At 44.4% G+C, this 25,610-nt stretch overlaps 3 protein-coding genes across 3 annotated transcripts; all 3 read left to right on the plus strand.

Moving 5' to 3' along the window:
• The first annotated feature begins 13,055 nt into the window (after window positions 1-13,055).
• Window positions 13,056-14,009, plus strand: LOC132325870 (taste receptor type 2 member 9-like). Its single transcript, XM_059843422.1, has one exon. The coding sequence runs from the start codon at window positions 13,056-13,058 to the stop codon at window positions 14,007-14,009; it is 954 nt and encodes a 317-aa protein (XP_059699405.1).
• A 4,030-nt stretch (window positions 14,010-18,039) lies between these two features.
• On the plus strand, window positions 18,040-18,999 carry LOC132325743 (taste receptor type 2 member 9-like). The gene has a single exon (XM_059843318.1). It carries the CDS (start codon window positions 18,040-18,042, stop codon window positions 18,997-18,999), a length of 960 nt encoding a protein of 319 aa, XP_059699301.1.
• A 5,396-nt stretch (window positions 19,000-24,395) lies between these two features.
• On the plus strand, window positions 24,396-25,349 carry LOC132325871 (taste receptor type 2 member 9-like). Its single transcript, XM_059843424.1, has one exon. The coding sequence runs from the start codon at window positions 24,396-24,398 to the stop codon at window positions 25,347-25,349; it is 954 nt and encodes a 317-aa protein (XP_059699407.1).
• The last annotated feature ends 261 nt before the right edge of the window (window positions 25,350-25,610 follow it).

Below are 25,610 nucleotides of genomic sequence, written 5' to 3' on the forward strand. Positions count from 1 at the left end.
GGAGAGGTCCCCTTTTAGAGATCCTCTCCCAAATTTGACCTAAACCAAGACAAAACAACATTAAGGGGAAGATAGGAGAGACATGCCAAGGATGCGGAAAAAAAAAAAAAATCTTCACAAAAGCAAAAGCCATCAAAAGGCATGGGATGCCTTTTGGTGCAGGGACTTGCACCAAAGCTTGCCCAGTTGGTCCCCATTGAAATCACATACTTTCAACCAGCTTCTCCGCTCCTCGAAGGCTGGCTCAATCCTCTGCACAGCAGCCAAGCTGCCATCCTCGAGTCCCTCTCAGGGTTGCCCGTGATCTCCACCAGAAATGTGGGGGGAAAATTGCGGGATGCAGAGGTTCAGGGACATCACACCATAACCAATCTGATCCAGTGAAGCCAAATTTATTATCCCTAAAAAGACTATATTTATAATAATTCTCTACTGTCTACACGTCTCTAGCTAATACAAGATTGTTTCATCCCAGCTGTTCATGGGTCTAAGATAGGAAGCTGATTGGATCATCTAATTTTTCATGCATCTGGCTGTAGTGTTCTGCCCCACCCATGGACTGTCTTTTTTCTTACTTTCCCAAGCTCACTGACAAACTTGCTGAGTCCTGATGACTCTTCTTCTATCTTTTTCAGGGATATACCAACCCCATTTTCTGAATATGTCCATTATTGCTTGTGAACGTGTCCATTGTCCATTATCCCAAGCAGGCTGGATTGTGCATCGGCTGAATATGGCCATTGTTCTGCAAAAACTCTTCAATCTGCAAAAAACCCTCAACATTTCCCTGGCTTTGTTTTTGCACAAGCCAGACTGATTTTAAGGCAAGGTCAATTAGTTTCTGCACACAGAGTAGTAAGCAAGGCACTATAAGCAGAATTGAAAAAAGAATACAAAGTATCATAATGCCAAAGCGTGGTAAATCCTTGAGCCAGCCTGTTATTCCCCAGGATTTTTGCCACTCATCAAAAGAATTCTGAACCACTGTAAGCTTCTTCATGTTCTCCTTAAGTAGTGACAGTTTCTTGTGAATAGATTCAGAGTGGTCAGAGAGATTCATGCCACACATCCCTTCAAAATCCTCACACCCATGTCCTTGTGCTAGCAGCAAAAAATCTGTAGCAGCCCTGTCTTGTAGCACAGCGTGGCGTATGCTATCTACATCAGTGGTAAGCTCATTCAGTATTGCAGATACAATGTTAATTTGTTTTCCTGTCCAACAGGCTAATCACTTTAATTGTGTAAGGGCCTGTGAAGAAGCTACACCTGGTGTAAAAAGTGATGCCAGTATAACCGAAGGCCTATTCCACAATTCTACATTATCCTTACAGCCTGAGCCTAATGAATGCACACTACATTTCTGATGTTGGTATTTGTGCCTGATGTTAAGCATCTGTTGAATGCTAGGGGAAAACAGTGTCAGTTTCCCAAAATAGCATGGTCCTCCTAATGCTTTCTGAGGAATTGCAGGTCAAGCTCTATCTCCACAAATGAGAAAAACTCCAGGAGGCAACATGCTTGCTGATTTTTGTTTTAGGGGCACAGACAGTGTCCAGTTGGCATAGTATGCCATGGTACTGTAATACCACAAAGAAACAGGAGATATCCAAGTGCTATTGTCTCCAGGTTTTCCTGGCCTTTCCCTAATCAGCTCTTTGCCCTTGAAGTACTCAAAGAACAAACAATAATTTCCTGGCACTGATTCCAGAATATCCAATTCCTGTGGCTGTTGACTCGTAGTATTTAAATTTTGAGTGATTGTAAATGCCAGAGCTTCTAAAGGATTTCTAGGGATTTTTTGTTTTTCACACCGATTTTCTGTGATTATTCCATTTTTTTAGTACACCAATTTGACCAGGCCTTAATTAAGTTACCATAAATTTGAGCTCTGGTCCATTTTCTGATTTCTTCCATTGAGTCTAAGGGAACTCCAATTAAACAGGTATGAAATGGATCCGAAGGTGTAGCTAGTGATAAGCAAAAGGATTCTTGCCCTGTTCTGTTAGCCCATGTAACCCACATGTTAGCTCGCTGCTCTATATTGTATATTCCCTGCGTCTCCTTAATCACTGCACTAAGCAACATTGTTAATATCTGCCAGACTATTGCCATTGCTGCCGTTGTCTACAATCATGCCTGCGCTTTGCCCAAAATGCTTTGGCCCGTTCCCATTCCCTATCACTAACATGAAGTATTTGCATATTGCTATTCCTACTCCACATTCAGTAGCTATTATCTTGCTCCCTAGTACAATGTGGTTTACTAGAGCAATGAAAGCAAGTGTAAACTGCACTCACAGTAACAATCTCTGCTTATATGTTTCTATCAAAGATACATCCTGGAGAAAACTCTTATATCCCCCCCAGTTATGCCCTAAAAATTTAGCTAATGCTGCTCTTGGGGTAAGAGTGTTAAGGCGGTTAGAGCATCTATTGCATATTAGACTAATAGGCCTAAATTTTTTCTTTTTCTCTCTAACCAAGGCTAAATTATGTTCTTGACGAACTTGTCACCAAGTTTTTAAGTTACACTTTATGCAATGAACCTTAAGCCACGACTTGCATGCATAACCATGCAGATAACAAGCCTTTTCTATCTGATTTTCAACTTGTGATGGAAGTGAAGGTAAATGGAGTCCGTTTACATCTAACCCTTATATATTAAGCCTATGTGGAGTTGCTAATAATCCCTCAGCATACTCCAGCAAACTTGGCAGATATTCCGATTGTTGTTCAGCTGTCAGGTGTTGGAGAAGTGGATTCAGGGCTGTCTGGAATTGGTGTTTTCACCGACTCTCCACCTCTGCACGCAGCATGGGTTGATGATGGTGGTTTCAGATAGGGCTTCGTCCACTTGGCTGGGATCCAATGAATGCCTTTATCAGTAAATAAGCACATATAACCTCTGCCTATTAGTTTTACTGTAGTGGTCCTTCCCACACCCCTGTTTCTGAGCTTTTGAACATGGCAATTCCTCATTTGGATTACGTGTGAGGGCATGATGCACAAGAATAGGTGGATCTTCCCCATCTCCTGTTGTTCTAAGGTAATTAAGCACAAAGATGGCCTTAGCCGTTTTTTCCTCAGGGGATAACCCTGAGGAAAAAACAGTAGTTCCCCCTTTTTGTTTTTGCAGCATGCCCTTGAACGTCTGAAGAGCACACTCAATAATGGCCTGACCAGTAGGATTGTGTGGAATATGAGTGTCATGTTGAATACCCCGTAAATTACAGAAACGTTTGAATCTTAAGGAACAGTAAGCAGGACCATTGTCAGTCTTGATTGCTAAGGGGACACTTAACAATATGGCAAAGCAACTGTACAAATGTTTCTCAACATGACGTGCTGCCTCACCTGTTAAGGGAGTAGCCCATATAACAAAAGAATAGGTATCAATACAAACATGTACAAACTTTTTCGGACCAAATTCTGCTACATGAGTTACATCCATTTGCCACAATTGCAAGGGTTGAGTACCCCTAGAGTTAACACCAGTGCCTAAACCAATGCCATCTTGTTGACAATCAGGACAGGATCTCACAATACCAGAAGCATTAGTAAAGGGAACACCAAATTGTTTAACTAACATTTTAGCAGATTGATGAAGAAAGGCATGGGAAGTTTTAGCCTGCTGAAATTGATCAGGGTTTGGCATTTGCCAGACAGTGGCTACCAACCGACCAGCTCGAGCGTTACCTTCAGACAGACCAGGGAGAGCTTGATGACTTTGAATATGAGTAATAAAGTATTCCTGCTGCCGTTGGTTTAGGTTTTTAAGCAATCGGCTTAAAAGGGAATACAAATGCTTCTTGCTCACCTCCTTGAGTACTGCTCTTTCGAGGCATTGGACACAGCCAACTACATAAAGCAAATCAGAAACAATGTTAATGATCTCATTATACCAATTTTCAAAAGCCCAAATCACAGCTTTCAATTCTAATGTCTGCAATGTATCTTTTGCCTCTCCAAAAATGACATGCTTTTTCCACACTTTGTCCTGCTGCCAAGTGCAGGCAGCCCTTTTTGACCTTTTACCTGCATCTGTAAATACTGTCTGCCCAGATACTGGACAGCCAGATCTCCAGGGTCTGTCCTCCAGACGCTGATGTTCCAATAAAGATAACACTTGGTGTCGTGGGTAAGTGTTGTCAGCTTTACCGTCGTAACCAGCCAAAGCTATCTGAAAAGAAACAGAATGTCTAATTCCCCATTCAAGATACTAGCTAGCCAGTGGTACTACAATTGCATACAGTTCATGTCCCCAGATTTCCAAAATTCTCCCTCTACCCTTCATAATCAAATGAGCAAAAATTTCCAATTGAGTGGTAATAGTTCTAGACTGTTTTACAGGTAAAAACACCCATTCCAAAATAACCAAAGGATTATCCTGAGTTTTAACCCATTGACAAATTAAGGCAAAAGGATGCTTGGCATAGTTGTCATCCTCCTTGCTGTGATTGATGATCATCAATTGAACTGGAACATCCTCGATCAGACAATGTGCATGTGATGTAGCAACCTTTGTGGCAATGTGATCCAAGGCACGCTATCGTCTCCTATCCAGGGTCCTGCATTCATCTGCCCGAGATGAAGTACCTAGTAACTGTATTAATGGTTCAAGTTCTGAGTTAGTTATCCCACAAATAGTTCTAATCCACTGAATATCTCCAACCAACTTCTGAACATCAGGTACAGTTTTCATTTCAGTGGCAATGGTGAGTTTCTGTGGTTTTACTACAGACTGATCAATCTGCCACCAGAGATATTTCCAAGGAGCAGAATGCTGCACCTTCCTTATCAGGAGCAATTTTTAACCCCCTCTGCTCTAGCAAAACTGTCATGGTTTTTAGAACAGTTACAGAGTCTGTTTACCAGCCACCAATATATCACCCATGTAGTGATAGATGATATACTCGGGAAATTGTTGCCGAACAGGTTCTAATGCCCAAGCAACATAAATTTGGCACATCATAGGGGAGTTTCTCATACCTTGGGGAAGACAAGTTCATTCATACCTTTTGTAGTGTTCTGCCTTATTAATAGATGGAACAGAAAAAGCAGAATGGTTTGTGTCATCAGGATGCAAGGGAATAGTGAAAAAACAATCTTTGAGATCAATGATCAATAGATTCCATGACTCAGGTATCATAGTAAGAGATGGAAGACCAGGTTGCAAGATACCCATACTTAGCATCACTGCATTAACAGCATGTAAGTCATATAGCAACCTCCATTTCCCACTCTTTTTCGGGATGACAAAAACTGGAGTGTTCCACAGGCTAGTGGATGGTTTTATGTGCCCTTCTTCAAGCTGTTCTTGCACTAATTGTTGGACTATGGGCAGCTTTTCATTTTACAGCGGCCACTGATCAAGCCACACAGGTTTACCAGAGGACCAGCTAATTTTGAGGATTGGCTGCCCCCCAGTGGCCGCTGCTAAAAAGGCTGTGTGACAATGGTAGCTTTTAACTGGCTTAGCAGATCTTTACCAAGATGACCTAGTAAAGCACCAGGAGTTTGCATGACATAAGGCCTTGTAGATGCATTTACTCCATCTGGGAAAGCAAAGGTAATTACATCTTTGCTCATTTGAGTTGCCTGAGTCCCCCCAATACCTGCAATGCCTAAAGCAGGGTTGACCAATGTCCACTCTTTAGACCATACTGTGTTTGAAATGATGGTTACATCTGCTCCAGCATCAATTGTGAGTTTTTCAGTAATAGAATTACGATTAGGATGGGTAAGGGTTACCTGTTTGTCTGGTTTACCTCTTGTGACGTCCATGGCCCAATATACTTCTGGGTTACCTGTGAAACCAAAGCTTCCTGTTCCCCGCTCCTTGTCACCTGCACAGGGGACACAAGACTTAAAAGGAACAAGCTGAGCAATTCGTGAACCTTTGGGAATAGACACAGGAGGGAAAAATGTTCTAACCATAATTTTAACAACCCCTTGATAGTCCACATCAATAACCCCAGGGATTATATGCAATCCCTTTTTACAGGCAGATGATCTCCCTAACAGAAAAGCACTAAGCTCACCCCTCAAGGGTCCTTTTACATCAGTATCTATCAGGTGTACAGCAGAGTCCATGATGGTGACGTCTACTGCTGTTTCCAAATCCAGTCCAGCACTTCCAGCTGTTGGCGATCTGAGTCAATAAAGTCCCCCTCCTCCTCCACGTTGGGAGGCTGAGCTATCCAGGCAGCTCTCCATATTTGCTTCGGCACGTGCGGAGAGGGCGCGTTGCCAAGGTCATTTCCCTGGAACCGACATTCTTTAGTATTGTGGTTATCGTTCTTGCAGATAGAACAAAACTTTTTCATAGTTGCAAAGTGATACTGACTCCGAACATGTCCGATTTTACCACATCCAAAGCACTTAATGTTCTTTCCCTCTGCTTTCTTTTCCAGATTAGAAAGCAGTGGTTTTACTGCATCCTGTACCGCAGCAGCTACATGGGCTGCTTTTTGCCTTTCTGTCATCCTAGCCACCAGTTCCAGCATTTCTGTGACATCAGCTCCCTTCTTTAATGTACCCAAAATCCATCGAGTTTTATCATTAGCATTGCCAAAAGCCAGCATATTAAACAATTTCACCTTTGTGTCCGAATCCAAATTAGGATGATCATAAACAGCCTCATGCAATCTGTCTACAAATTTATCCAAGTCCTCATTCTCTCTTTGGTGAATTTGTGTAAAAGCCTTAGTGTGTAACCCATCTGGAAGTGCAAGAATAGCGTTATAGGCTAGTTGTTGGCTCATCTGTAAAACTTCATCAATGCTCCTAGCCTGGGCAGAGGCAGTAGCCCAGGGCCCTTTGCCAAGTAACTGTTGTGTTGTTAAACCATACAGAGGACCACCCTGCGCCCTAGGTTTTGCTGCTTCCTGGGCACACTTTTCCTCCCAGCTTTTATGGAATGTCACCTGCTGGTGGGGTGGCATTATAAGTCTTATTAGGGTATACACATCAGCTGGAATAAATGTGTTAGAGGTAAAAATACACTGCAGAAGTGACTGTGCAGGCTGGGACTTTAAACCAAATTATGAAATTGCAGTTCTTACCCTCTCTAAAATCTTCCAAACAAAATGTTCCCAAACTCTACCTGCAACATTAGTTACTACAGGAAAAGCCTGTATATAATTTGTGAGAAAAGTCCCTTCTATAATTGCTTCTGTAATAACCCCCTGCCACTTCTGTTTCTGTGCAGCTTCTATTTCAGGGTCACATTCCAATTCTAATTCTACATTCTTTACAGCATGAGAGGGAGGATTTCGTTTAACCAGCTCGGATGCTGGCTCAGAGACAAAATGAGAGGGAGGTACCCACTTTCCTGATTGTCTGCCCGAACCCACAATCATTGGTAGATCCATTTTTTCAAAAGAATAGTCTTGTTTGGGGACAACTGAATCCTTTTGTTGAATTACCAATTTTTTCAAATTGTTCACTAGAGATCTTAGATCCTCTTCAATAGAAGTATTATTCAAAACAACATCTCCTTCCTTATCCTTTACAGTAAGCATGTTTAGTCTCTAAGTTACTGTTATCAGCAATTTTTTCACTCTGAGTACAACTGTCCTTTGTTCTGAAGACTAACAAGCCCCAAGAGGTTTTTTCACTCCGAGTACAAGTGTCCCTTAGCCTGAAGACCAACACCTCCGAAGAGGCAGCAGCTTCCTCTTTCTCACTATGAGCTGGAGGAGCAGTTGGTGTAATGCTGGATTCTGAGCTGAGGGGTTGTGGGCTGCGCGAGGGAATATCTAAGGTAGAAAACAGTGGCTGAACTGAGGACACCGGGAACGCCTGAGGCTTATCTGACTCAGAGGCAAGGGCAGCACAAGCTGCAGCAGCAGCTTTCCTCTCTGCCTTTAAAGCCTGTAAAACTTTCATGATGGCCTTCCACAAAGTAGCATACTTAGACACCTCTTTTGCCTCACACCCCCTGGACGCAATGCAGTCCCACAACCTTTGCCCCACAGCTTCCCATGTCGAAATCTCAAAGGCACCCTGTGCTCCTACTATGAGATTATGTTCCATGCCCAGTGTAATAGTCCCTTCAAATTGGAAGCATCATACTTATGTTCTGTCTTAGAGAGTATATGTCGGAGGAGTTTCTGAATACCTTCCCTTTCATGTTCAGACCCCATCTCCTCCCCGGCCGCTCACCTTGATCAGGGCGAGATTCAAGTCATCTACGACTGGAGCTCCAGTAACCTTTTTCTCTCACCGGGGCAGTGAGGATACTTTCGACCGGCCTCTCCGCTCCTCGAAGGCTGGCTCCGACCCTCTGCACAGCAGCCAAGCTGCCGTCCTCGAGTCCCTCTCAGGGTTGCCCGTGATCTCCACCAGAAATGTGGGGGGAAAGTTGCGGGATGCAGAGGTTCAGGGACATCACACCATAACCAATCTGATCCAGTGAAGCCAAATTTATTATCCCTAAAAAGACTATATTTATAATAATTCTCTACTGTCTACACGTCTCTAGCTAATACATGATTGTTTCACCCTAGCTGTTCATGGGTCTAAGATAGGAAGCTGATTGGATCATCTAATTTTTCATGAGTCTGGTTGTAGTGTTCTGCCCCACCCATGGACTGTCTTTTTTCTTACTTTCCCAAGCTCACTGACAAACTTGCTGAGTCCTGATGACTCTTCTTCTTCTATCTTTTTCAGGGATATACCAACCCCATTTTCTGAATATGTCCATTATTGTTTGTGAATGTGTTCGTTGTCAATGGACACAATCCCAAGCAGGCTGGATTGTGCATCGGCTGAATATGGCCATTGTTCTGCAAAAACTCTTCAATCTGCAAAAAATCCTTGACAGTCTTCTCCCTTGATTTTCTCCCCTGCTTTTGCAGCATCTGTGAGCTTAGTTTTGGCATGTTTTCGTTCTTTGCATGGCACTGCATGTAATCCTGGGACATTTTCTTGGAGTCACTAAATTTCCCAATTTTCTTTTTTTTTAATTCAATTGCATTTCCTTTGATGCTATATCCATTCCAGAGTGTTTCTGAGTCCTTCTTTTCTGTTTGCAGGACTTAATGGGGATGAATTTTAGCAAGCTTTGGTTCATGTCCCTGCACTTGATGGCATCCAATGCCTTTTGATGGCTTTCAGTTTCGCAACGATTTTTATTTTTTTCCCAGCATCCATGCAATGTCTCTCATATCTTCCCCTTAATGTTGTGTCTTCCTCTGAGATTTTCCCCCCTGCTTTTGCAGCATCTGTGAGTATAGTTTTGGCATGTTTGGCCCTTTGCACTGCACCTGATTTCCACCCAGACCATTTTCTGGAAATCACTAAATGTCCCTATTTTCTGTTTTTTTTTCAGTTGCATTTCATTTGATCCTATCTCCTTTCCAGAGTGTTTGTAAGTCTTTCTTTTTGGGTTCGCAAGATTCCGTTTCCCTTCCCAAAATGTTATTTCCTTTTGGGAAGGGAAACAAAATCTTGCGATTTCAATGGGGATCAATTGGGAAAACTTTGGTGCAAGTCCCTGTACTTGATGGCATCCCATGCCTTTTGATGGCTTTTACTTTGGTGAAGATTGATTTTTGATTTTTTTTTTTTTTTTTTTTTTTTTTTTTTTTTTTTTAGGTAACCGTGCCATGTCTCTCATATCTTCCCCTCAAAGTTGGGTCTTTCTCCTTGATTTTTTTTCCTTCTTTTGCAACATCTGAGAGTTTAGTTTTGGCGTGTTTTGCTCCTTTGCGATATACCTCATTTTCTCCCAGACCACTTTCTTGTAGTCACTAAAACTCCCAGTTTTCTCTTCCTTATAAGTTTTTTTTCAATTGCATTTAATTTGATCATATGTACTTTCCAGAGTGTTTGGAAATCTTCTCTTCTGTTTTGAAAGACTTCATTTCCCTTCTCAAAGAAAATGTTATATCCTAAGGAAATGTGCAAGGCCAAATGTCACAGGTCCTGGACTAACCCAAAGGGCATGGGCAGTCCATGCCCTGCAGAGCTTAACACAACTTGCCTGGGAAATACCTCACAGCTTTCAGGGTCTAAATTCATTTGGAAGCATTAGGGCACTGCAGTGTGGGGGAAACTCAGCATGGGGCCATCTTTGAAAGTCTTCCCTTTCCCAAGCAGACAAGATTGGAACCCTGGCACAGGGACTTCTGATTTTTTACCCTTTCCCCCATATGCTCCAAATTAAACTTGTAAAAAGTACCAGCTTTATTTTCTTGGCTCCCATCACCGGCCCTACTATGGGGCTCTTCACTTACGCCTAGGGCAAAGCCATTGGAAAACAAATATTAATTTCAATGCGTGTGAAGCATCAAAATAAACTCCACTTCTCCAGCATCTGAGCTGAACATTGCAGCACCCAGACTCAGACTGTAAAGGACACTGAGTCCCCTGATCCGCTGAGCACAGCCAGGGCTCTGCATAATCATCACAAGCAAGAAAGGGACAGAGGAACTCAGATCCTGAAGCCTGACACTGATCAAACAGGGATCAGTATCAACATCAAAACACTCTCCACCACAGAAAAAACATCTCCGCTGTTCGTGTTAACCAGCACAGCTCCCCTGAACCAACATTCAAATAGTCAAGAGTGACACTGGCCCGGGTAAGGGGATACCCAGCACATTTACATGCCTGCACCTGCCCTGCTGCCCAGGGCACTGGCACCAAAATGCCCTGGAGTGCCTGAGTGCCTTTAGCTTAGGTATGGAATTCTGCTCCTCCATTTCACATCTGAAACTACAAGTCATGGATGTGAGGATGTTCGCCTCTATGTTTAACAATTGGGTTGAAAAGGGCTTGTGTGATGGCACCACTACCCACAGCACAGGGCAGAGAGCTTGAGTAAGTAGGTTTTGAGCAGGAAATGGGCCTGTCCTAGAAAGAAGTCAGTCCTTCAAGCTAAGCAACATATTTTTCTCTAAACAAATCAAAGTAGGAATCTATTCATAAGAGATAACATCGCAGAGGAAAAAGTACAGAGATCTTTCCTTGTTTAAAGAAGAAGGGCCCCAGAGCACTAATCCTTCACCTAACATAAATGAATATTTTTCAACACTTTCTTTAAGGAAGGATTGTTGCTGACACCTAAGCTGAACAGGAATACTACTAGCAAAATAAGCAGGTCTCAAGATACAGCAGGCCAAGGCTGTTTGCACAAGGCAAGCCAAGAGAGTCAAAACACAGCACCAAGGCCAGATTTCCACATGTTTGGCAGTGGATGTGAGAAAGGAAGCAAAAGCAGAGCTGTCTGAAAAACACTTGGTTTTAGTACCTTTAACTTTAAAATAACTCAAGAACCTAAAGCAGATGTCTAAAGATAAGTCATTCTGAGGGCATATATTTGTTTTCATAGATATATATAGGGGGGCTCTTGGATGCCTTTTAGGCACTGTGCCAGGCTCTAAGGTCTCCCTGGAGCTCTCTCTTCTTCAGGCTGAACAGCCCCAGCTCTCAGCCTGTCCCCACAGCAGCGGGACTTCAGCACCAGTTTCATTCTGTCCTCCCTGGAGGGCAGTGCATGCACATTATTCCATTGGCTGCAGTTCTGTGAAAAACTTGGTGATGGGAAAAGCTGCTGCTCTTCACTCTGGGAAGTCCAGCAGGTGCCTTTTGGTCTCTTACTCCACATTGCATGAAGTGCCCAAAATTGCTGGGCATCAGTATTCCCACACCCAAGGGCAGATCCGCTCTGGATTTCTAGACACAGGCACTACCTGCTGTCACTAAATGCAGATAATACCTTTTGTTAATCTGCTTGCACTGGTTTTAACTCCACTGTAACACAGAAAGACTCAGGCACAGAAATGTGGCTGAAATTTATATCCTACCAAAAAAAAAAAAAGTCTCCTGAGCTGGAAAAACTGTTATATCAAATGGCACCAATGAAATTTTTAATTAAAAAATTACCCATGAATCTTCCCAATTTTTAGGTAAGTCTGTTTAAATTGTGAGGGCTTGAAATCAACACAAAATTGAACTTGTCAAATGCCTACAGGTCAACAGCTCCAGCATTCAGATCTGAAATACACAGCAGAGGATAACAACAGTAGGTGCTCTGCTTTTAAAGTATTATAAATGCCTATAATTCTAGACAGAAATAATGAATAAGTGTACAGTAAAAATAGGAGCACATATATAAATACCTGATTGGATGAAAGAGCAGAAGGTGGTTAGCAAAATTCCCCAACTGAAGTAATTTTGGCAAAGGTCATAGAAAGAGAATCTTTTATTAGCTAAACTGATAGTGCTGAGAAAAACAAGCAGACTTTTAGACATTCAGGGCATTGTTCAGGTATCAGTGGCAAATTTTACTGCATGGTATAATGAAATCTGAAAAACTGTCAACATGGAGCTCAAGGCCAGTAAAACAAGATACAGGACAGATCCATTTGATTTTAAAAGCAATTTACTATTTATTTTAGTCCTGTATAATTCCAAACTTAAAATAGTGTCTAAAATCAGAGGGCAGCAAAGATAATGCCCTGAACTACTTTACGTAGAAAATATCTACATATCACCTTGACCTGTATTGAGATCTGACTGGTAGGAAGAGAAAAGACACAAAGGACAGAGCAGATCACTATGAATGTTTTTCAGAATAGGATTCCCTGACTTGATCACTCATCTCACTGCCTGGGCTGTGCTTTGCTCAGTGCAAACCCCATTCTGAGTGATCATCATAGTTAGAAACAGGACAGAAGAGCCCAGATCCTGAAGCCAGACACTGATCAAACAGGGAACACTCTCAAAATCAAAACACTCTCCACCACAGGAAAAACATCTCTGCTGTTTGTGACACCCAGCACAGTCCCCCTGAACCAACATTCAAATAGTCAAGAGTGACACTGGCCCCGGGTAAGGGGATACCCAGCACATTTACATCCCTGCACCTGCCCTGCTGCCCAGAGCGGCGGCAGCAAAATCCCCCCAGCAGCAGCAGCAGCAGCAGCAGCAGCTCTATAAAGCTCCTCTTGCCATCCCTGACTCTCCACCAGCAGCAGCCACTGACCTGCCTCAGGCTCTGCTGCCACAGCCCCTTGGCCAGCACAGCTCTGCTCCCCAGCTCTCACCATGGAAGCTTGTCACTCTTCACAGCAATTCAATGTCACTTCATATGGAGCCATAACTGTGGCCATCATCACCCTGGAGGTGTTTGCAGGCTTGTGGATAAATGCTTTCATTATTTGTGTTCTTTGCATTGCCTGGGTGAAAAAGAAAACCTTGAACTCTAATGAGAAGATTTTGCTGCTACTGGGATGCTCCAGGATTCCCTTTTTATGCTTCGCATGGGTATACCACTTCATTTCAAAAATTTATCCCAATTTCCTCCATGTTCAAACCATACTACAACTCCTCGCATCTTTTTCAACATTTTTTAATTATTCCAACTTGTGGGTCTCAGCCTGTCTTTGTGGTTTTTACTGCATAAAAATTGCCAATTTCAGGAACAGCTTCTTCATCTACCTGAAAGTAAAAATTGACAGGATGGTGCCCTGGCTCTTGTTGGGATCAGGGATTTTAGCCTTGGCTATCAGCGTCATTATCAATGTCCTCAATGAAACTCTGCAGAGGAACAACATCACTTCCACCTGCCAAGAAAATTTTTGGGAAGTAACTATCAGAAATGATAAACGTTTTTTCTCTTCCTATTTCCTTGCTGGCCTTGTATTTACTACTTCATTCATGGTAGTCATCCTTGCTGCTGTTTCCCTTCTCTTTTCTCTCTGGAGACACAAGCGCACGATGCAGACAAACTCCATGAAGGACCTCAGCGTGGATGCCCACATCAGAGCCATGAAATCTGTCCTCTCCTTCTTAGTGATGTACAGCATCAACTTTGTATGTTTGGTCTTGACAATAATTTATGCCACGAAGAAAGAAAATATTATGGCACTCCTTATATACCTATATCTGTGCGCATTTCCAGGTGTTCATTCCCTCATTCTCATTTTCAGCAATCCCAAACTGGAAAAGGCACTGCTGAAGATTGTTGCCAGTGTGAAGTGTGAGTTTTTAATGAAGTAGGAACTGTGATAGAAGCTGGATGCAAATTGCTGATGTTTTACTGTAGAAAACAAGTAATTTAATTTCTGATGCAGCTCTCCAGGCAATGTAGATGATACTGATGTTCACTCTTGAACATCCAAGTTAAGAAAACTTCATTTGTATCTTTTGAGCGAAATTATTGTGAGCTAAATACATTATTAATGTATTTAGATTTAGCTACATCTTTGAGATATATTTTTTTAACAAAGTCATTTAGCCCTAATGGTAGGAATGATGCCTAAGCCCCTGTGTGGTGAAGGGATTAATGTGGGCATGAGAGCCTGCTGGTGGGGTGATGGATCATCAGGCTGAGCCCCTTTACCTCTGCCTGAGCTCAGCGGAAGAGGGAGTGATGCTAATTAAGTGTTCATCCCCTGCCCAAGACTCACAGCCTTTTGCAATCACACCCCTGGGTATCCCCCATCTCCATAGCAGCTGGCTGCCCACCACCATTTACCATGGCAGCAAGAAGGTATTTTGACTGCAGCCTCACCTGCATTTCTCCCAAAAGTATCGATTTGCCATTTCAAATCCTCCCTGGCAGAGGATGACAATATGACCCCACTGTGCACACAGGACAACTGGATTGCTTTGCTCTCCTCCCCAAAGCAGGGAACATCTCTGTAATGATTTGCTCTTCTGACTGGGTCAGATGGTACCCTGGTGAAATTCTGTTCATAGGCCTACCTGGAGGGTAACTTGAGCTTAATGAATTATCCATTGCTCTTCCTTATTTTCTTCTTTTTTCCTAAATATTTTTAGAGCTACTCCAGTGAGTGTATTTAGTACTGGCAATTCCAAAGCTGTATTTCTACAATAAAATGCCTTAGTTGTGATTCTGTGACTCGGAAAGAGTTCTTCTTGAACATGACATAACTTAGATGTTGAATTTACCAATATCAGAAATTCATCTGAGCTGCACCCCAGTTCTTTTATCTCTAAGGACCAGCAAGGTCTTTTTTTTTCTGCCACATTTCTATACTCTTTATGGAACAGAAAAATATGGAAGACTAGGTCACAAATGGGCTGCAAAAAATGGAATAACAATACTGCCAACCTGCCACAGACATTTTGGTATTCACAGAATGAATTGGCTCCAATGAATAGGTTTATCTCAATTTTGGTTTGCCTTTCCTTCTGATGTGGCCCTGTGCTGTGGCATATATTATGAGCTGCATCACTGCCTGGCAGTGGCTGGTAGCTCTGTGTGAACACACTGAACCCTCTCACTCCCCAGAGGTGGTCACTGAGCCACAAAGAGCGAGGCAGGAATGGCCCCGGGGAGCTCAGGGGGTGCAGAGCCCCCTCCCCACTCCAGCCCTGCATGTCCTCTGTGCCCCACTGCCTGCAAAGACAGGATTGCCTGCTCTGTGGGACTGCTCTCCTGGCCTGCTCTGACCTGGAGATGAGATTGGCTTTTCCCACTGCACTCTGGCTCAGGGAAACACCCAGCTAACAGGCTTTGCTCTCAATCGGGGAAACAGCTTGAGGAGTCAGGAGTGGAAGAGACAACTTGTTAAGAGCTGACTGCAGCCCCTGCTTGACTTGCCCCTGTGCTGCTGTGGGGGAGGACGTGGAGGAGCTGGGGATGAAGGAGAGAAGTTGAGCCTCAGATGAAAAGGGGGTGGAGGCAGTACCATTAGTTTTCTATTCCTTTCCCATTATCCTGCTCTACTTTCTCCATTTAAATAAACTTAATTCATTTTCCTCATGTCAAATGCATTTGGTGCACAACAGTAACTGATGAGTGATCTCTCTGCCATTATTTCAAACCCTGAGTTTTTCATCCTGTTTTCACTCCTGCCCTTCCTATGGGTGAGAGAGAAGGAAGAGCTCAGCGGAGTTCTGGCTTCTCCCTGAGTTCAAACCATCACAGCAGGTGAAACATGAAATAGTGCCAGAATATACAAACTTAATTAGAACTAGTCATTTTCTACCAGCAGCTCAAGTTCAGATGCAGGTCGTAAGCAGGACGTCCTGCAGGACACATCTCCGCTGTGAAAGGCCTTGAAAGGACAGGAACAGCCACACATCCATTCGTCCTCTGCTGCTGCTCATGGACTTTATCCCTTTATCTGACAATCCTCACCACTTTCACAGGAAAGCCCTGGGAGATGCATCTCATTCCTTACATGCTGTGAAACATCCAACCCTCAAAATCTCACGTGCCACAAGCGCAGGAGGCAAAACCAGCACCTTGCAGATGGTACCACACAAAACACCACAGCCCCAGTGAAACACGCTGCAGTTCTGTCACCAACATGATTTACGAAAAATCCTTTCCTTAGGATTTTTTCCTCCTGAGTTTCTGAGAGGCCTCAGGAACAAACTGTAAACAATTCTTATCTGCTGCTGTGGAATGCAACAGATGGATCTGTGATTGGTCTCATCTGGTTGTTTCTAATTAATAGCCAATCATAGTCCATGTGTCCAGACTGTCTCGGTCAGATACAAACCTTTGTTATTCATTATTTTTTTATTCTCAGCTAAGCCTTCTGATGAAATCCTTTCTTCTATACTTTTAGTATAGTTTTAACATAATACATATCATAAAATAATAAACCAAGCCTTCTGAACATGGAGTCAACTTTCTCGTCTCTTCCCTCATCCTGGGACACTTGTGAACAATGTCACACAGATCCCTTCTTCCATCCCCATGAAACCCCTGAGAATGTGACAGCCAGCACAGAGTCTCTGTCCTGTACACCACCCCCACTCAGCTGGCACTGGAAGGCACAGGGTGTCCATCAGCACAGCCACCCTGCACAGCCCATGGGGACAGATGCAGGATGTGCCCAGCCTGGAGAAGCTGACACAGGAGAGATGTCAGAAGTCAATGGGAATGGCTGCCCAGTGCTGGCACAGTATGAAAAACTGCTCTGGGTCACATTCCAAGTCTTGATGGTGGCCAATCAATGCAATCAGTAGCATGTGATATGAATATTCATGTCACACCCTGCTGGCAATATATCCCACAGAAAACATTCCTGTCATCATTTGGAAGAGAGAAAATGCTGGGGGTTCATTTCCTGCAGCCAGAGAGTTCTTGCTTGGGATTTCATTTTTCCTGCTTCCACCACAGCCTCAGATGAGATCTTCTTGGTTACTGTGGTCCTGATGTGCAAGGCCAAATGTGACAGGTCCTGGACTAATCCAAAGGGCATGGGCAGTCCATGCCCTACAGAGATTAACACAACTTGCCTGGGAAATACCTCACAGCTTTCAGGGTCTAAATTCATTTGGAAGCATTAGGGCACTGCAGTGTGGGGGAAACTCAGCATGGGGCCATCTTTGAAAGCCTTCCCTTTCAAATGAGATTGGAAACATGGTACAGGGACTTTTCCTGATTTTTTACCCTTTCCCTCCTTATGCCTCAAATTAAACATGTGTAAAAATGCAGCTTTACTCCCTGTGTCTCCTATCACCTGCCCCACCATGGTGCTCTTCACTTAAGCTTGAGGCAATGCCATTGGAAAAACAAGCATGGATTTCAATGCTTGTGAAGCATCAAAATAAACTCCACTTCTCCAGCATCTGGGCTGAACGTTGCAGCACCCAGACTCTCTGACTGAAAAGGACACTGAGTCCCCTGACCTGCTGAGCACAGCCAGGGCTCCGCATGATCATCATAGGAAAAAAAGGGACAGAAGAACAAAGATCCTGAAGCCTGACACTGATCAAACAGGGATCAGTATCAAAATCAAAACACTCCCTACTGCAGAAAAAACATATCCTCTGTTTGTGACACCCAGCACAGCCGCCCTGAACCAACATTCAAATAGTCAAGAGTAACACTGGCCCCGGGTAAGGGGATACCCAGCACATTTACATCCCTGCACCTGCCCTGCTGCTCATATCAGCAGCACAAAATCCCCCCCAGCAGCATCAGCAGCTCTATAAAGCTCCTCTTGCCATCCCTGACACTCCACCAACAGCAGCCACTGACCTGCCTCAGGCTCTGCTGCCACAGCCCCCTTGGCCAGCACAGCTCTGCTCCCCAGCTTGCACCATGGAAGCTTCTCTCTCTTCACAGCGATCCAATGTCACTTCATATGGAGTCATGGCTTTGGCCATCATCACCCTGGAGGTGTTTGCAGGCATGTGGATAAATTCTTTCATTATTTGTGTGCTTTGCATTGCCTGGGTGAAAAGGAAAACCCTGAACTCCAGTGAAAAGATCTTGCTGCTGCTGGGATGTTCCAGGTTTTGGTATTTGTGCTTCTCATGGATATATGTCTTTGTCTCAGATATTTTTCCCTATTTCCTTCTGGTTCATCCCATATTTCAACTACTTCAAGGTTCTTATAGCTTTTGTAATTTTTCCAACATGTGGGTTTCTGCCTGTCTTTGTGTTTTTTATTGTATAAAAATTGCCAATTTCAGGAACAGGTTCTTTATTTACCTGAAAGTAAAAATTGACAGGATGGTGCCCTGGCTCTTGTTGGGGTCAGTGATTTTCTCCCTGATTTTTGGAATTCTTGCCTACGACAATATTGATAAAGCTGTCTGTAAAAGCCTCAATTTCTCCTGCCAAGAAGGACTTTGGAAAGCAACTATTGGAATAGAGGAACATTTTTTCCCTCTTTATTTTCTCACTGGTTTTTTATCTACCACTTCATTCATGGTAGTCATCTTTGCTGCTGTTTTCCTTCTCTTTTCTCTCTGGAGACACAAGCGCACGATGCAGACAAACTCCATGAAGGACCTCAGCGTGGATGCCCACATCAGAGCCATGAAATCTATTCTCACCTTCTTAGTGATGTACAGCATCAACTTTATATTTTTGATCTTGACTCTAATTTATTCAATGGAGTACCAAAATCACTTCATTGTAATATATCTTGGTAACCTAATTCAGCATGCTTATCCAGGTCTTCATTCCCTTATTCTCATTTTCAGCAATCCCAAGCTGGAAAAGACACTGCTTAGGATTGTCTCCTGTGTGAAGTGCAAGCTTTGCATGTGGTAGAAACTGTTAGAAATGCTGGAGCTCATGCAAAATATCTTTAGAGAAAACAAGTTTAATTAACTTTCATTGCAATTTTCCAGGCAGTATAGATTGTAGAGAAGTTCAGCCAAGATGTTAAGAATATACATTTCAAAGTCCTTAAACTAATATTAGCAGCAAGTAAATTAATTTCTATTTGCAATTAATTAAAACTGCTCTTGGAATTAAATTATTGTCAGTAGGAAAGTAATTTATACCTTGTACAGTCGCTGGATATAAAAGGACAACAGTCATGCTTCAAACCTGCCTCAAACATTTTGATTTTCTCTGATGGAATTGACTCAATGAAACAACAGCTTTATCTCAATTTTGGTTTACCTTTCCTTCTGCTGCGGCCCTGTGCTGTGGTATATATTATGGGCTGTATCACTGCCTGGCAGTGGGTAGCAGTGTGATGCCATAGTTTGTCTCAGGTATCCTGTCCTTTCCCAGGTGTCAATCACTTCCCCCTCTCCCCACCCTGACCCCTGATGGGTGCTGTCTGTCAATCCTGGCATTCCAGTGGGGCATTGAGTTGATTGGCAGAGTTCAAAAGATGTCCTGCAACCCTGGGGATCCATTGGCCCACCCAGGTGTCCCTTGTACATGAGACATGCCCACTCTGTACCTGGTTGGTGGGTTCCTTACCCCTCCCCTCCCTGTCTCCCGGGGATTAAAAGACCCAGGAGACACGCGGTTCAATGATTCTGTTAGTAGTTGTTATGGGATTCAGAGGCTTGCCATCTGAATAATCTCTGGATCGAAACTCTGGCAGAATCCACTCCTTCCTTCACCTCGCCTTGAAGCATCTGCACAGAAGGTAAACCGGGGCTTGTGCGTGTTTGAACTTGTCTCCATGCCAGCTGCAGCATCCAGCTTAGCCAGAGGTGTCACTGAGGTGAAGCCACCGCACTGCCGCCTTCCAGCCGAGCAGCAATGGCTACACAAGCCCGGGCAAGCCCCATCCGAACATATATTGGAATTTATTTCAATAGCAGTGGCTGATGGGTCTGTGTGAACATGCTGACCCCTGTCATTCCCCAGAAGTGGTCACTGAGCCACAAAGAGCGAGGCAGGAATGGCCCCGGGGAGCTCAGGGGGTGCAGAGCCCCCTCCCCACTCCAGCCCTGCATGTCCTCTGTGCCCCACTGCCTGCAAGGACAGGATTGCCTGCTCTGTGGGACTGCTCTCCTGGCCTGCTCTGACCTGGAGATGAGATTGGCTTTTCCCACTGCACTCTGGCTCAGTTACAGCCCCAGGAAGGTGGGTTTTGTGCAAGGTGCACTGTGGAATGATGCCACAGCTTCATCTCACAGTGACCCACAGGCAGATATACCTGGGTACCTGGGCCAGGAGCTGCAGCTGGGGGCCTGTGGGCTCTCAGTCAGGTGAGGTCAAGGCTGTCCCATGCTGGGAAAAGACATTTTTAGGCACTCCAATGGACCCAACACTGGACACTGCTCATCTCATCAGCATCCATTGTGGCTCCTCTAGGAAAAGAGAAGACTTGAAGGACTGCAGGCCATGGGAGGGAGCCATGCTGGAGCAGGAGAAGAGTGAAGGAGACAACTTTTTATGTGCTGACTACAGTCCCCATTCCCTGTCCTCCTCTGCTCCTGAGGAGAGGAGGTGGTAGAGAATCTCTGAATGAGTTAAATTGAGCCTGAGATTATTGGGGGGCCAACGACAAAATGTTCTAGTTTTGTGCATGTTCTACATCATCCTACTCTGTGTTCAAGAGGCAATAAATTGAACTGATTTTCCCTGTGTCAAGTCTGTTTTGTCTGTTAAAATAATTGGTGAGTGATTCCCCTGTCTTTATCTTGACTCATGAGAAGTTCCATCTTTTCTGCCACCCCTGTCCTATTCCAGAGTGAGACTCAAAACGTGACTGAGTGGGGCTCTGAGAGCTGCCCAAGGACAACTCACCATGGCAGGGCCTGCAAATGTGAAATAGTTCCAGTGTGGAGGAACACATTCCGTGCACACTGCTCAGGGAGCAGATGCAATGGGAGGGAGCTGCAGGCTGTGGGGCAGTGCTGGGAGTCCCAAGCATGGTGCCAAGGCTTGCACAGCAAAGGGCAAAGGGAGCTGTGGCACCAGCCAGCTGACTGGACACTTAAGACACTCCAGTCATCATGTGCATAGACAGAAAGGACACAAAATCCCAGGGATCCAGTTGTTTGGGTTACCTCCTCAAAGGCTCCCAGCTTGAGTTGCTTCTGTGTCACTGTGCCATGATTAAAGTGCTTTAAAGATCCAGAGGCCTGAGATTCTACTTTGGGAAACCCAGTGCCAAGCTGGGGAGGAAACCTGGTCTGGCTCTGAGTGTGGTCTGTGGAGGGAGTGGAGTGGGGCAGCTGCCCACGGTGAAGGGGCTTTGGTCCCTGCAGTGACAGCCTCTGGTGCTGGGGTGTGACTGTCAGAGGCCTCCTGGGTGGTGAGACAGGAAAGTTTCCTTCATACCAGCATGAACAGAGCAGAACCTGAACTGGTCATTTCTTTTACCAGCACATACTCAGAGGGTCCTTTTACCTCACACCCAGTGCCAGGTGTGCGTTTCTCATCTCACGTTTGAAAAGCTTCCTTCCTGCTTCTGATCTGAGAGATAAAACCATTTAGGCCAGAGCAACCTCTCAGCCACTGCAGTATCACTTTTTTCCAAAGACTACACATTCTAGCAGGCTGCCTCACCAAGCTACCCATCTCCCCTTAAACTGCAACTGCCCAGAAACAAGCACACAAATAATTAATGTCACTTTATAACATGCTAATCCACCTTCTGGGGCTAGGAAACATTTGGAGTTGAATTTACATTTCCATAACAAGTTCATGACACATGCCCCAAGGAGATTCCATTTTGTTTTCCAGGACTGTATCCTCAATTGTATAACAATTGAGGCCATCTGCGCATTGAAGTCCAGTTATGGATGGAACATATCCCAGCAGTGAGGGCCGAGGAATATTGTGAGAAACAGTCCTGAAGAACAGGGCCAAGGAAGGGAGGGGATAGGTTGCTCCATGTGCTGGAGAAAGAATTCCCCTGCAGCCTGTGAATAGGACCATGCTGAGGCAGCTGTGCCCTGCAGCCCATGGAGGTCTGTGGTGGAAAGGAGAGGCACCTGCAGACCCAGAGAACTCCACAGCACAGTAGGTGGGGTGGGTGTACCCTGAGGGATGGCAGCCCACGCAGAGGCCACGCTGGAATCAGCTCATGCTGAAGGACTGCAGCCCAACAGAGAGACCATTGCTAGAGCAGGAAAAGAGTGTGAGGAAAGAGTGGAGGAGACAACTTCTTATGAACTGACTGCAACCCCCATTCCCCATCCCTCTGCACTCATGTAAGGGAAAGATGGAGAGAACCTGGGAAAGAGGCGTCAAACTGATGCGAGGAAGAAGGGGAAGGCAGAGGCAGCAGGTTCTAATTTACTCTCTGTTTTTATCCTTTATCTTTCTGATTTCTTTCTTATTTCCAATAGTCAATAAATACCTTGATTTTGTTCTTCTCAAGACTCTTCTGTCCATGACAGTAACTGCTGAATGGTCTCCCTCTGTTTATCTCAATCCATGAGGATTAATTTCCTCCCCAGCCCACCTGTAGGTAAGAGTGAAGGGGCAGCTGAGTGGGAATGTGACAGCTGCACAAGGCCAACTCATCACATCAGGTGAAACATTAACTAGCTCTGACAAGAAGACAGAAAATACCTTGTGAACTGATCATTTCTGTCACCAGCTCAGCTCCAGAGACAGATCAAAAGCAGCTCTTCTGGACACATCTCCCCTGTGAAAGGCTGTGAAAAGGCAGGAACAGCCACACGTCCCCTCTTTCACTGCTGCTGCTCCTGAACTTCATCCTCTAACCCGAAAGCCACAAAAAAGGCTGGAAGATCCATCTCATTCCCTACATGCAGTGAAATATCCACCCCTCACAAACTCACATGCCACAAGACTCAGCAGGCAAATCCGAGCACCTTGCAGATGTTACCACACAAAACACCACAGCCCCAGTGAAACATGCTGCAGATCCTTTCTTCCAATTCTGTAAAACCCCTGAGAATGTGACAGCCAGCACAGAATCCCTGTCCTGTACACCACCCCCACTCAGCTGGCACTGGAAGGCACAGGGTGTCCATCAGCACAGCCACCCTGCACAGCCCATGGGGACAGATGCAGGATGTGCCCAGTCTGGAGAAGCTGACACAGGAGAGATGTCAGAAGTCAATGGGAATGGCTGTCCAGTGCTGGCACGGTATGGAAAACTGCTCTGGGTCACATTCCAAGTCTTGATGGTGGCAAATCAATGCAATCAGGATCATGTGATATGAATATTCATGTCACACCCTATTGGCTCTTATATCCCACAGAAAACATTCCTGTCATCATTTGGAAGAGAGAAAATGCTGGGGGTTCATTTCCTGCAGCCAGAGAGCTCTTGCTTGGGGTTTCATTTTTCCTGCTTCCACCACAGCCTCAGATGAGATCTCCTTGGTTACTGTGGTCCTGATGTGCAAGGCCAAATGTGAAAGGTCCTGGACTAATCCAAAGGGCATGGGCAGTCCATGCCCTGCAGAGCTTAACACAACTTTGCCTGGGAAAACCCTCACAGCTTTCAGGGTCTAAATTCATTTGGAAGCATTAGGGCAGTGCAGTGTGGGGGAAACTCAGCATGGGGCCATCTTTGAAAGCCTTCCCTTTCCCAAGCAGACAAGATTGGAACCCGGCTCAGGGACTTGTCCTGATTTTTACCTGTTTCCGCCTTTTGGTCCAAAATAAATTTGTAAAAGTTACCAGCTTTGTTTTCTTGGCTCCCATCACCTGCCCGATTATGGGGCTCTTCACTTACGCTTGAGGCAATGCCATTGGAAAAACAAGCATGGATTTCAATGCCTGTGAAGCATCAAAATAAACTCCACTTCTCCAGCATCTGGGCTGAACGTTGCAGCACCCAGACTCTCTGACTGAAAAGGACACTGAGTCCCCTGACCTGCTGAGCACAGCCAGGGCTCGGCATGATCATCATAGGCAAAAAAGGTACAGAAGAACCAAGATCCTGAAGCCTGACACTGATCAAACAGGGATCAGTATCAAAATCAAAACACTCTCCACCACAGGAAAAACATATCCTCTGTTTGTGACACCCAGCACAGCCGCCCTGAACCAACATTCAAATAGTCAAGAGTGACACTGGCCCTGGGTAAGGGGATACCCAGCACATTTGCATCCCTGCACCTGCAGCACCAAAATCCCCCCTTGCAGCAGCAGCTCTATAAAGCTCCTCTTGCCATCCCTGACACTCCACCAACAGCAGCCACTGACCTGCCTCAGGCTCTGCTGCCACAGCCCCTTGGCCAGCACAGCTCTGCTCCCCAGCTCACACCATGGAAGCTCCTTTCTCTCCACCGCCGCAATCCAATGTCACTTCATATGGAGTCATGGCTTTGGCCATCATCACCCTGGAGGTGTTTGCAGGCATGTGGATAAATTCTTTCATTATTTGTGTGCTTTGCATTGCCTGGGTGAAAAAGAAAACCCTGAACTCTAATGAGAAGATCTTGCTATTGCTGGGATGTTCCAGGTTTTGGTATTTGTGCTTCACATGGATTTACCGCTTCCTTTCAAAAATTTATCCCAATTTCCTTTACGTTCAAACCATACGTCAACTAGTTAGATCATTAGCAGCATTTTTTAATTATTCCAACTTGTGGGTCACAGCTTGTCTTTGTGGTTTCTACTGCATAAAAATTGCCAATTTCAGGAACAGCTTCTTCATCTACCTGAAAGTAAAAATTGACAGAATGGTGCCCTGGCTCTTGTTGGGCTCAGAGATTTCAGCCTTGGTTATTGGCATCGTTATCGGTGACCTCAATGAAACTCTCCAGAGGAACATCACTTCCACCTACCAAGGAAAATTTTGGGAAGTATCTTTGAGAAAGGATAAACATCTTCTCTCTTCTTTTTTACTCTCTGGCTTTGTATTTACTACTTCATTCATGGTAGTCATCCTTGCTGCTGTTTCCCTTCTCTTTTCTCTCTGGAGACACAAGCGCACAATGCAGACAAACTCCATGAAGGACCTTAGCGTGGATGCCCACATCAGAGCCATGAAATCTGTCCTCTCCTTCTTAGTGATGTACAGCATCAACTTTGTATGTTTGGTCTTGACAATAATTTATGCCACGAAGAAAGAAAATATCATGGCACTCCTTATATACCTATATTTGTGTGCATTTCCAGGTGTTCATTCCCTTATTCTCATTTTCAGCAATCCCAAACTGGAAAAGGCACTGCTGAAGATTGTTGCCAGTGTGAAGTGTGAGTTTTTAATGAAGTAGGAACTGTGATAGAAGCTGGAGCCAATGTAAAATGTTGATAATTCACTGAAGTAACCAAGTAATTTCTACTGCAGCTCTCCAGGCAATGTAGATGATACTGATATTCACTCTTCAACATCCAAGTTAAGAAAACTTCATATGTATCTTTTGAGCTAAATTATTGTGAGCTAAATACATTATTTCTGTATTTAGATTTAGCTACATCTTTGAGATATATATTTTTTAACAAAGTCAATTAGCCCTAATGGTAGGAATGATGCC

This window comes from Haemorhous mexicanus, chromosome 3, assembly GCF_027477595.1.
Source record: "Haemorhous mexicanus isolate bHaeMex1 chromosome 3, bHaeMex1.pri, whole genome shotgun sequence".
NCBI classification, from domain to species: domain Eukaryota; kingdom Metazoa; phylum Chordata; class Aves; order Passeriformes; family Fringillidae; genus Haemorhous; species Haemorhous mexicanus.